The 13,714-nt window shown below is 41.3% G+C and overlaps 1 protein-coding gene across 2 annotated transcripts in view; it reads right to left on the minus strand.

Annotated features, from left to right (window-relative positions):
- The window catches only part of PDE4D (phosphodiesterase 4D), a 1,027,393-nt gene that overhangs the window by 945,320 nt on the left and 68,359 nt on the right, over positions 1-13,714 (minus strand). For both annotated transcript variants that reach the window (XM_035014471.1, XM_035014468.1), the window contains exon 2: positions 1,614-1,843. In XM_035014471.1, coding sequence (XP_034870362.1) covers positions 1,614-1,843 — 230 coding nt within the window. The remainder of the gene's footprint in view (positions 1-1,613; positions 1,844-13,714) is intronic.

Raw genomic sequence — 13,714 nt, forward strand, 5'->3', positions numbered from 1 at the left:
CGAGTTGTTCACAAATTTCTCTGGCAGAAGGCTTCTACACATTTCACATGTGCTGTCACATCTCATTTCTAGAGGAATTAAGTGCATCCTGTCTAACTCCACTGGGACTGGAGACTGGAAGCTTGTGTCTGGTTTCCTCTAGATTTTGCCCTATGTGCCTTTTTCTTTTCTGATTTTGCTTTGTATTCTTTTGCTGTAATAAATCTCAGCCATGAACATGACTATCTGCTGAGTACTGGAAGCTCATCTAGCAAACCATGGAAACTAGGGGTGGTCTTGGTGACCCCTGACACCCCTGATATCTGGGAATCCTACCCTCTACACAGGTGAACAGTAGTGGTATTGATCCCAATGGGAGGGGAAATCAGTTTTTTGAGATAGTATTTTTCAAAGAATGTTCAGGTCAAGCTGCCATACAAAATTCCCAAAGGCTTTAGTGTGTTTGATGAATAAGTATACACTCTTCTTTATATACATGATTCATTAAAAACCAAAACCAATATGAAAAACAACTAAACAAATATTTCCTCTTTCCATTGATTCAAAGAAAGAATTTGCTATATTCTTATTTAACTAGTAGTAATTTCTTTATACCTTTTAATAACACAGGCCCTTTGAACTGGTCTGTAACAATTCAAACAACTAAATTCAGCATCTTAGAGGACAGTTATTAGCAAAATTTCTCCTGATCACAACTTTTCTAACAACTTTTAAGAAAATCCAGAAGTACCTTCTCAAAATGGGGAAGAATCACATTTGCCAAATAACAAATTGCTTTGTTCTTGTAATCTTAGGAAACGCTCTAGAGGCTTTCCAAGTATGGGCCAATGGCTTCCTCCTTTCTTTTCTATTCAAGCTTCTTAAAAATGCAGCTGAACAAAAGAGCAAATAAGGGGTGTGCCCATTATCCATACTTTCTTTCACAATGTTTTACCTGGTGACATTGCTCTTAGAGAATAAAAACTCTATTGGTAAAGAGCAGAGAAAGAACAAAAACACAAGTACTTTGCAAAGATGGAGATATGTTATTGCATGATAGAGACAGTGACTACATGTGATCCTTCCACATGTACTAATGCTAAATAAAAGCACCTCATGCTGGGAACTGAAACAGTATTCTAGTAACACCTCAAAGTGTCAAAGGCCAAATTACTAGACTCATGAATATAAGTGCGTATTTCCTTTGATTCTCATTACAGGACAATCTATTCTTGATTCCAAATTTGTTTTACATGAATGAACACTGCCTACCGTTTCCAGATATGTATGCCTATGTGGTAATTTGTCCATTAGTTCTCATTTGTTAAGGATTTTTTATTAAATCACATATGACCAATATTAATTTTCTAAGTCCAAATCCCCTTTCCTAGATGCTTATGATCATTTACCAATACCTTTTCAATTCCTCCATGTAAAACCGTTTGACTAAAACTGCTTCCCCTGCAGAGATAGAGACATTACCTGAGGGAAAATGACCCTTCTTTCTTCTGGCTCTAGAAACCCCATTTTCCCCCCACTCTAATCAAGCAATGAGCCACAAAATCTCAAAAGACCAAAGATAACAATCACCATCCAAAATACAAAATGGGAAAACGTCGCCCAAAGGCACTCACCCACTGGAGTCTGCAGAAGTGATAGCAATCAGTGGTAGAATCTTCAGGGGAAGGCTGGTCGGTCTTGGAATGTTCTCTGATTCACTTTTCAAGTCTGCTTGTTCCAACTGTCTGAAGGCAAGAGGGGGAAGCTGAACATTGCGGCAAGAAAGTCTCCGTACAAGATAGGGTTCCATTCCTCGGAAAGGGTCTTCCTCTTCATTACTGGAATGCAGTGTTTCCTCAGAGGCCTAAGGCAAGAGTTGAAGAAAGTACAGTTCTCAGTGAAAGTCCCAGCACTGAACAATACATGATAGCTCTATACTTCTGGAGAAAGAAATTAAGGGAAAAGTATACATGAAAAATGCTAACTATGAAGCAACAACACTAACAGAACAATATTTGGTGACAAGATTAGAATAACTGAAATCTATATTTATTTTTAAAACAGTAAATTTGTTCACCAGTATATTTAGATATGGCTCAGTTGTTACAGTTAACTGACATCTCCAATAATTTTAGAATTTATGAGCTTTGTGCATGAATTCTGTAAAATCAAGGGCAAGTCAAAATATTTTTCTGCCTTCTATAAAATGACTTACAGAAAATTCACACGTATATCTTGACATATGACGTATCTATACCTACATGCCTATGAAAAGCTAGGGAGAAAATGAGTCCTATTCTTTTTCTCCATACTTAGGACCATACTTGTAACACATTTTCATATGGTTTGTGTTACTTGGATGAATATTCTTTGCAAACTTTTATCGTAAGACTTTGTGAGGGGAATTTAACAAAAAAGGACATGAAAAGAAAACTGGGTACCCAGTAGAATTATGTTAAAATCATAGTTGAATTTTGTAAATTAGATCTTTATTATCCACATGCAAGGCAAATCAAGTCTAGAATGAAGTAGAAAATTTAATATTTTGATGTTAGTTGGAAAAAACATACTGTTACATGAGCAATTATTATTTCCCAGTGGTTGGAAAATCTAACAATGTTTATTATATCCATGTCCTCAGAATGATAGAGTCACCAAATGTTACCAGGTAACATGCTGGGTTTTAGTCTTTGTGTTGCCACTTAGCTGTGTTCTTAAGAGTACTGCTTCATCTCCCTGAGTTTTCTATTTCTTTATTAGAAACATAATAAACTGCATTGCTCATTACCTGCAATGTGATAAACAATCATAAATAACAATTTTGTTTCCTTCTGAACTTTAAAGGTGAAGAAACTAGTCAAGGGAGGCAAAGTACTTTTCCCAAAATTAACCTGTCCATTATAATTTAAAAACTGACTTTGGGGAGCCCATACCTAGCTTAGAATTTCTATTGTATTCCTTATTATACTACTATCTTTGGACAAGTAAGGTTGGTTCTTCATTTGAACATTTAGGATAGTAATTTTTACCTCTCAAGGTTATTGCCTGGAACAGAGATATGAAGTATTTAAAGTACCAATATCTGGCACAGTTTGTACTCAACAAAATGGCAGCTACTATTATTATAATTCAGGTTAATTTCCTTTATATTTTCACAGAACTATGCTGCCTTTGATACTTCATTCATCTATATCAATTCCACATGGAAAATTTGTCTTTTTCTGGCTTATATCTTGAAAAATGTAAGAGGATATGCAGTGGTGTACTCTATTTGGCCTTTCATTTTATTATCTAATTTTATGGATAAATAGAATAAAATAAGGGCACCAAAAAGGTAAAGAAGATGTCTAAGCTAAAGTCAAAGTTCATTTATTTCAAATCCTAGATACGAAGATCCAGATTCTGAAAATCTGCGCTCTGAGGAATCTTCTTGATTTGTAAAACATTAACAATAATAGCTTCAAAAAGAAGTCAATCCTACCATATGACCCAGCAATTGCACTACTGGGTATTTGCCCCAAAGATACAAATGTAGGGATCTGAAGGGGTACGTGCACCCCAATGTTTATAGCAGTAAAAAAAAAAAAGGAGCCAATCCTGACATTTGCAACAACATGGATGGACCTTGAGAGCATTATGCTAAGTTATACAAGTCAGAAAAAACAAATTCTGTATGATCTCACTTATATGTAGTACCTGAGAAAGAAAAAAAAAAAAAAAACCTCACAGAAGAAAGAGATCCAATTTGTGGTTACCAGAAGTGGGGGTACAGGAGGGAGGGGAAACTGAATGAAAGTGGTCAAAAGGAACAAACTTCCCGTTATAAGATAAATACATACTAGGGATAGAATGTACCACATGATAACTTCAGTTACCACTGCCATATGATATATATGAAAGTTGTTAAGAGAATAAATCCTAAGAGTTCTCATCATGAGGAAATTTTTTTTCTTTTTCCATGCAGTATCTATTTGAGATGATGAATATTAACTAAATTTATTGTGGTAATGATTTCACATTTGTAAGTCAAATCACAGTGCTGTTACACTTTAAACTTACATACTGCTCTATGGCAATTACATCTCAACAAATCTGAGAAAAATTTTAATAATAATAATGACTAATATTTGTTAAGTCCTTATTAAATGGCGCTGTGTTTTACATATACCAACTCGCAAATTTTACTGAAATCCTCTGAGTTAGATGCTGTTACTTCTCCCATTTTACACACAGAGAAAGAGAAACCTATAAAACAGCAGGCCTGCATCACACAGCCACATGGTGAGCAGGGTAACACTTCCGGTTTGCCTGGGACTTTCTGGTCTTAGCAATGCAAGTTCCAAGTCTGGGGAAATCGCCAGACCCAAACCAGGATGGCCAATTACCCTTCAGTCAAGATCCAAAACCAAATCTCTTTTAGTTAAAGGTGGAGCTAAGAACAACTGTGTTTTACTACTTCTAACAAGTATAGTAAGGCAGGGTGCAGATTACTAGAAGAGAACAATTACTAATTGACCAAAATTTAATAAGCTTCACATTTTCATTGAAATAATAACAACAGCAACAACAACAACAGAACTGAGATCAGGACAGTCTTACATAAACACCGAAAATTAATAATAATCCTTGTTGATTAAATCAGGAGATAGAGTTTCTAGGATAATTACTTTTGTGATGTTAAGGGGTCATTGAACCTTTCTGGGCTTTAGTTTCCTTAGATATAAAATTGAGAGGTTGTACAAAATGAACCGTAAGACCACTTTCAGTTTTGAATACTCTGATTTTATAATAGCCAATGGCAAAATCAATGTGTAGAGAGAAGGCAAGCACACAAAATAAAAAGAAAAGGTAATAAATGTAACATTCTTGGCCTTTAGATTGAGAAAGTGAGCCTCTATGTGTTTGTGAAGTTCTGTGTCTTCATCTAAGGACATGAGTGCAAAATGAACCCACATTCTGGGATTGCTAACAGGTCATAATTTGCCTTATACATTTCTCAAGAGCAGTTAATGACTGAAGTGTATAGATACCCTTCTTCGGGATGAATATGGAAAAGAACAAAGGATGAGTCTAGCAGAGCTGAACACTGAATGTAACTGGCCAAAGCTAATATATTTTTGTAAGTGCTGAGCTGCCCACTCTGACAGTAGCATTGCTACTGCAAAAATGCTTTATATAACCCAGGCTATCTGATGAAAGACTCAATGTTTGTGACATTCTCTTTTAGATAAAACCACCTCGAGAGGTAACCTCTTTTGAGAGAACAACCTCTATTAAAAATAAAGTGTAGGGGCACCTGGGTGGCTCAGTCATTAAGCGTCTGCCTTCGGCTCAGGTCATGATCCCAGGGTTCTGAGATCGAGCCCCGCGTCGGGCTCCCCGGTCTGTGGGAAGCCTGCTTCTCCCTCTCCCACTCCCCCTGCTTGTGTTCCTCTCTAGCTGTGTCTCTCTGTCAAATAAATAAATAAAATCTTTAAAAAAAAATAAAGTGTAGTATTTTTATCTTGACAATAAAAATGATAAAACAGTATATCCTAACATTTCCATTCAAAAAACAGTATGACAAATTGCTCTTTAAAAATTCCAGATCAATGTGTATCGATATTTCAAAAATAAATAGAACAACTGTATCTGGTAGAAGGCAGGAGGTTAAATGGCCTTATTTTGGAAAGAAATGTAAAACTGACCACTAGGACACATATATCTTATTGCTGGAAAATGGCATTTTTGCAAAGGTTGGAGGGATAAGATAGTATTTATATTATCTCTAAGCCATTATTTCTCAAAATGTGATGCTCAAACTCCCTGCATGATAATAACAGATGGTGCTTGCTAAAATTCAGACTCCCAGGCCTTATTCCAGAACTGCCTAATCAGAATCTCTCTGACTAGGGCCTAGAAGTCTGAATAAGTCCCCAGGATGATTCCTATGCATACTAATATTTGGGAACTAATGGTTTTGACATTTTAGACATAGTCCAATAACACTGGCAAAGATCCAAGTACAAAGATGTTCATCCCATCTTATTTATAATAACCAATAACTGGAAGTAATCTAATTGTTGTATTGAGGGATTGGCTTAATAAATTTTGATTTATCATATTATGAAATACTATGAGGTTGTTAATGCAGAAGGATATGTGATTATGTTTATGATATAACATCGACTAAGAAAAACAGATTACAAAATGACTTTTTTTGTAAAACTCTGCTGAAACAAACCAAAATGAAAAATCAACATATTATATTCATAGAAAAATTCTGAAAGAATATATCCCAATTATCTAAAATGTCTTTTTCTGAGTGATGGCATTGGTGGTGATTTTCATATTTTTATTACTTGTTCCTATATTCTCTATAAAAATGTATTACTTGGGGATTAAAAAGTACAGTGAGAGTCTCAATAATAAAATGAAACAACATTCATTTTGTTATTAATGGGACTCATAAATACCACTTAATCTGCTTTAAGATATACAACATCAAAAGAGAAAAAATACTAACATGTTTGAATGAGTTTAATGAAAACCTGTTAACTTGTAATAAAATGAAATTCTCTTTGGCAATTAAATCATTTGTTTGGAATAGCTGACGGAAAAAAATAACTTTGAGACAATTCTTTTTACTGTTAGGACAAATATGTCTCTGAAAGTCATACCTAAAGAAAATAATTCCACAATAATAACACTTAAAATGAATGAGTGAGCATTAAATATGTTGTCACCATTATCATTGTTATTATTTTCCTTTCTGTTTTCTTCAGCTTCTATGAAGGGTATTTAATTAATTTCTTTGTTCTCTTTTTTTTCCATCCCAAAGTAGATATCAAATCAGTTTACAAGGCCCTAAGAATAGGAACATATACATAACTGCCAATTAAATAAATTGCCATGGTTGCTGATAATCTCATAGTTTTTGATATTTTTTTCTTACGTGTATATATAAATGACGTTTTCTATAGAGAAATTATCTTAAAATGTGGTAGAAGGCACACTGTAGGGGAGAATGTTTCTGGGCACACAGCTACATCACATTTCCAGACTCTGTTGCAGGTAGTTGTAGACATTATCAATGGTGTTACATTACATGCAATGGATTACAAGCCACTTTCACACCTGGCCCATAAAAACTGTAAATACAACCCTTCCTTCCTCTCACCCTCTGCCTTACACTGAAGATCGTGGAGACAAAAAATGGAAGGGGTCAGGGTTCCCAAATCACTCTTCAGAGGAGAACCCCTTGACAATCAAAAACACTTAATTTGGGCTACATGAGCCACAAATAATTTTTCATTCTGGGAAGCCACTAAAATTTGGGGTTTCCTTATTATAGCTAGTGCTATATTACATATAATCACATCTCTATGAGTTCAAGTTATCTTAATCATGACATCATTCTTTCCTAGTTAATTCCTCAATTAAGAACTGATTAAGTATCGGGCGCCTGGGTGGCTCAGCTGGTTAAGTGACTGCCTTCGGCTCAGGTCATGATCCTGGAGTCCCTGGATCGAGTCCCGCATCGGGCTCCCTGCTCAGAGGGGAGTCTGCTTCTCCCTCTGACCCTCCCCCCTCTCATGTGCTCTCTCTCTCTCAAATAAATAGAATCTTTAAAAAAAAAAAAAGAACTGATTAAGTATCTACTAACTTCCAGGACTGTGTAGGGTGCTGGAAACACAGATGAATGAGGCGCTTCCTTTCCCTGACGTGTTTATAGTCATGTGGGGACAAAGATAAATAGGTAATAGCCAGTAGAATGAGAGCTGTAACCAAGAACTTAGGGCCCTTTGGGAGTCCAGAGGCAGGGGGACACTTTTGTGAGAGAAAGGGGCTGCCGGTAAAAGTGACATGGCCAGTGTAGAAAAGCCGGACTTTCTGCGGCCAGCTGAGATCTAGGATTCTGTCTGCTTGTCCAGTCAGTTCTGTTCAGGCTCACACCTGGATGCGCGACTGTCTCTTCCACCTAAGCAATGCTCTAGGATACTCTCCTCCTAGCGTCTCTCTTCTCGTCTGACACACTGCTGGTTCGAGACCTCGGGAGCCTCCTGGGTGACTCTGAACCTGGCACCCGCACGTGGCGGGCAGGGGGCAGCCGGGACGCAGCCAGGGAACTTACACAGCAGGCGGGTCCTGGGCACCGCCAGCCGCGGGGAGCGCCGCACCAGCCACCCCGTGGTCTGGAGTTGACGCGGACGCCTCCCCTGCGCTCAGACACCCCGAAGTCTCCACAGCACACGGCTCCCTCGAGGCTGCGCCCCGGGAACAAGCTCCTGCTGCGGAAATGGTGCGCGGAAGGGACCCTCCAAGGACTGGGCGGGGCCGAGGGGCCTCTGAGTGCCCGGCTCCAGCTGGGGGTCGGCCGGAGGTCATGACCTCTCCGTGACCTCTGGGGACACTGCACCCCTGCGGCGGCTCTTAAACCGCCCACACCCCACCTTCTGCAATGAGCCCGGAGCAGTCAGCAAGGGGTGCCCCTATCAGGGCTCGGCTCGTGTGAGGGCTGCAGGGTGCATTGGAGGCAGGTCCACAGCAGCAATATAGGCGCATGACAGACAAGACCCACATGAAGATAATGGTTCCCAAAATAAGTAAGTTTTTCTGCCCAGAGTCCCATGCTCCTAACCACCGGTTTATTAAGTCCCGCAGACTGGGGGTCCGACCACAGGGCATTCACTTGTGCCCTCACGTGATTTAATAAAGATGATACATTAGCAGACTCATCAGATATACACACATATTTTGTTTGGATAATGGCACAGGTAGTAATAATGTCCATTCTATCTCAGGGGACAGCTTTGGTCATTAGAGAGAGTTCAGTGTTCAATAAAATCAGGCTTTGCCAACCATCACTTTAAGCTTGTTGGGGGAATTTAACAAAGGCTTCTGTGTGTCCTCTAACATTTTGCAGGCCAATGGAGGGAACAAAGACGGCAGCTAAATGATCATACTGGTGGAAAACAGAATGTGCCTGGAGGAAACAGAGGTCGGTAATTATTGTTACTGCAGAGTGGATTCTCCCCTGTGGCCAAAGAAAACCCAGGTGCAGAAGCCCAGCCACTAAGGTGGAAGCCACAAAGATTGGGCCATACAACCACTGGGTCCCATTGAGGGCTATCCAAAAATACCCAGACGGCATGACCAGTCAGTGCCAAACCAGTTAGTGCCAAAGCAGTCACTATCCTTTCATGTGACAGAGTGACTATGCAGCTTTGGTAATATCCATCCCAGATCCCTGGTACAACTGGGTTCATTCCATTTAGAGTGATATTTCGCTTCCCAACAAAGGGGTGCCTGAGTGCTCACACGTTCACAACCCAGGGTGAGCCAAATGAACCCATCCCAAATTTGAGCATAGTCAGCCATGGCTTTTGGGGTTTTTTTTTTTTAAGATTTATTTTTTTTATTTGAGAGAGAGGTGGGGGCAGGGGCAGAAGTCTAAGGAGAGAGAAATTTAAGCAGACTCCACACTGAGTGCTGTGCCCAAAACAGGGCTCAAGCCCACATGAACCAAACTAAGAGTCATGACATGAACCATGACATGAACCAAAACTAAGAGTCAGCCACTTAACTAACTTCACCACCCAAGTGTCTCTAGCCATCCATGGCTTTGACGGTGGTATTTTTAGGACCCTTCTGATCAACAGTTTGTTGGGCTGCCTGTGCAGCCCAGTTATTGACAGTGTGTGCCATAGCCCAGGTCTCTGGATCAGTATTAGTAGTAGCAGAAGAATTAAGAGTAAGAGCATGAGGTCGTTATTCCTTAATATACTGCTTTAAGGCCCTCTAATCCCCCCTCTGGAGTGGTGATACCCACGATGGCAATCCCGACAACCTAGAGAGTGGCAGCTGCCCACTTACCAAGAGTTGCATTGATTCCTTTGCCGAGCACACAAGTGGGCCTGTTGTAGAAAGCTATCTCCATCAAAGCACCCATCTTGTGACCTGACACCGGAAGAACAGTACAAGTCCAGGGTTGAAAAGACAGATCTTTAGTAGGAAACTGTATGGGAAAATATCCACCTTGTATAAGAATTACACCTGTGCCCTGATCATTAGGTGTCAATGTGGCTGCAGCTTCAAGAGTGTGACATGGTTGTGTTCACCATGCCAGGAGAAGGCAGCGCTGTCAGATGAGAAGAGACAGACTAGCAGCAGGATGTACCAACCCAGGATTTTCATCTTTTTCTGTCTTTAAACAGTGTGTGTTCCATTCAAAGTACAGTACAAAGTACAGAACCATTCAAGAGGTTCACCTTGTAGCAGGACAGTGGGGTCCCAGTTGAGTTTACGTAGCTCCTCCTCACCCAAAGATGCAAAGTAACTCACCCATCCTGGTAGGACATCCCATTACAAATTTCAGTAGAATACACCTTTCCCAGGGCACCTGGGTGGCTCAGTTGGTTAAGCGACTGCCTTCGGCTCAGGTCATGATCCTGGAGTCCCGGGATCGAGTCCCGCATCAGGCTCCCTGCTCAGCAGGGAGTCTGCTTCTCCCTCTGACCCTCCCCCCTCTCATGCTCTCTATCTCATTCTCTCTCAAATAAATAAATAAAATCTTAAAAAAAAAAAATACACCTTTCCCAGGTGTGATGGGGCTTGGTGTCCTCAGCAGCATAGCATGTTGATCCTCGGTGAGTCAGGGCAATGGCTGTCTCCCACAACGTTTACAGCCTTAGGTGTCTCCATAAGACTCCCCAGTCAGGCAGATGGGGCAATAGGCCACAGTGACTGATCATTCAAATGTTTTAAAGCCTGAGACAGTACTTTAATCCACCCAGCCAAAGTGGTTTTACCTGTTAGTAATTTAATTTCTGCTTTAGTATTCCATTATTTCTTTCTACGGACTCTGCTACTTGGGGGTTGAGCCTCCATTCAGTATCATGTTCCATGTCATGACCTTAGAAATGTGACTCCTGATCACTACCTATTTGGTGAGGGTATCCACTGAGTTTCTCTAATCTCCTATTAGTGGCAGCCTGGTTTGCAGAGCAATGGAGGCTAGCTTGGGTTAGGCTAAACACAGTGTCCACACAAACCAAGGCATATTTAGAACCTTCACTTGGAGGAAGGGGCCGATATAATCAATTTGCCAATCCCTCACTGAATGGGAACTTATATGGATGGCTCCAGACTCCTTTGGCAGTTGCCCAAGGCATTATTTAGAACATACAGGACGTGCTGTTACTGCATTAACCAAGTTGCTAGAGTTCAAAGGTAATCTGACATCCTTGGCAATAGGCAATCCCACCAGGTGCTACAGTGGCTGCCCTTTCTCTGACCCAATCTGCTGTATCTACTAAAGGGTCAGGGGCTAAAGTTTGTACTCTGAGCTAGGGCATCAGTTTCCTGATTGCCAGGGGTTGTCATTTCCTTGAGGCATAAAGGTAAAGACGGGGAAGACTACTTCAGGCTTCTGTAGAAGAGCCCAAATGTTTTCCATCTTACCTGACCCTACAAGGGCTTATTTATGATCACCTACTTCTGGGCTTTCCATTGTCCATGCCATAGGGTTAATCCCTTTATAACAGCCCCACTGTTTGTGCAGAGGGTCAATGGCCAGGGATCATGAGTGATAACCAGCCAAACTGCTATTCCTTTAGCCCACTGGCTGCTGGATTTGTTCCTGTTTCCATCCAGATGGTGTCAGTGTTGGGCTGAAGAGTGACTGCAGTCCATGTGGGTGGGTTGTCCATCTGTATACCAGGTATTAGCAGGAATTTCCCCCACTCTTCATAGGCCACCGCAAGGATAGGGATGGAGGCATTCGGAGAATGTATACACTCCACCGGGCCTAGTAGCACCCATATTTCTAGAGACAGTGGGCTAGCCGACTGGGTGTCCCTCTGTTGCAATTTGCAAGGGGTGGGACATGTTCTCCACCCACTCCTTGAGAAGAAGGGGAGTTCTTACTGTGATAGGCTGTTCCTTCATAAGAAGCTCATCCTGGAAGAGTACTGTATATGCTCCTAGGAGCTGTTGCTCTATGGAGGTACATCTGGTTTCTGTTCCCTTCAGAGCTGGGACCAAAATCCTAGGGACACTCTCTCCTCCTATTATCTCTGCCATAGTGCCCAACACATACCTTCTGGAGTCACAGACATATCAAATTCAAATGGTAGCCCTGCTTGCTTGGGAGATGCCCAGAGCTTTAAGCTGCTTCATTAGTGCTTTTGTCTTCTCAAAGGCAGCTTGGTGCTCTGATCCCCAGTCTCATAGGTGCCGTTTTTTTTTTTTTTTACCAGGCAGTCTAAGGAACAGAAGTACTATGCCAGGTGGGAAATAAAAGTCCTCCAAAACCCCAAAATCCATACAAAATCTTGTACCTTTTTCAGGTTCTTAGGAGTAGGATAGGCTCATATCTTGTTAATCACAGCTTCTGGGACAATGCATGATTAATCCAACAATACAATTCCCAGAAACTTTACAGCAGTTCCTGGGCCTTAAATTCTCTGTGGGTTCACCACTCATCCTCTCCTTGAAGATGTTCCAGCAAAATCCGCAGAATGTCCTACAGCAGAGGCAAGTCTTCACATCTTAACATGATATCATAATCCGTGTAATGGATGCATTTTACTAATGCGGTGAAGGAGAACAGGGACAGATCTCAGGCTACCATCCCATGAAATATTGTGGGACCAAGCCGATAGCTTTGGAAAAACACTTGAAAAGTCCACTGTTGTCCCTTCCATATGGAGGCAAATTGACTTTGTGACTCAGTGGCCAGGGTTATACTGAAAAAAAGCATTTCCTCAGTTCAGTACAGTGTGATACACTCCCAGGACTGTAGCCCAAGTATCTAAGATAAATGCAGTGTTGGGCACAGCCCCATAGATGAGGGAGCACTACCTTGTCCAATTCTCAGTAGTTCACAAACTTTTGCCATGACCCATCTGGGTTTTTTTACCATCCATACTGGACTTCTGAAAGCACTATAAGCAGGGAGTACAATACCCCCTCAATGCAGCTCTTGGATAGTTTGTCCTGTGCCCCTACCTCTTAGCGTCCCATCAGGCTTGGTCACAAGCACTTAGACCTTATTTCTCAGCAGCTTGTGCCCCACCTCAGCTTTGCAAAATGGTACCTTAAGGCCTCCAACTTACAACCTGCTTTCCCACCTGTCTGCCAGCCCTGAAGCTGACAGAGTAGTGGACACCTGCATATACTTCTTTAACCTCAGCTCTTCTCCCAACTTTCTAACTTGGGCTTTGGCCCTTAATCGGGATCAGTGGGCAGTCAGCCTAATTACTCACCGTAGAGGCCAGCCTACTGTTGCAGCCAATCATTTCACTTCTCTGCCACAGTGTGCTATGCGTGGGTCCTCAAACAAATGTGCCAAACCATATGGCTTTTCCGGGCTGTTCCCATATTCATGTGGCAGTCCACAAGCATCTAAATATGGACCACTTCTCCCCACACAGAGATGGATAACCAACTCAAAATTTCCCCTACAGATGCCTTTATCCCAAGACCCATTTCTTCAGTCTCCTGGCTGCCTTGCTGATTATTGGTTCAAAACCTCAGGAGCTTCCTGGTTGGAATCTGAAACTGTCCCTTGTACACAGAGGGCGAGGAAAGACCAAAGAAAGAGGCTACTCCAGATTGGTAGGTGACAGGTTTAATAAGCAAGGGAACTTACATACAAGGCTTGTCTTGGGCAGCTGCAAAAAAGAGTAGATCTCTTCACCCAGCCACAAGAACTGTAAAAGTTTACGAAGAGGTCTTAGCTGGGTTCAGTCAC

The sequence above is a fragment of the Mirounga leonina genome, unplaced genomic scaffold (assembly GCF_011800145.1).
Source record: "Mirounga leonina isolate KUSES-001 unplaced genomic scaffold, KU_Mleo_1.0 Mir_168, whole genome shotgun sequence".
NCBI lineage: Eukaryota > Metazoa > Chordata > Mammalia > Carnivora > Phocidae > Mirounga > Mirounga leonina.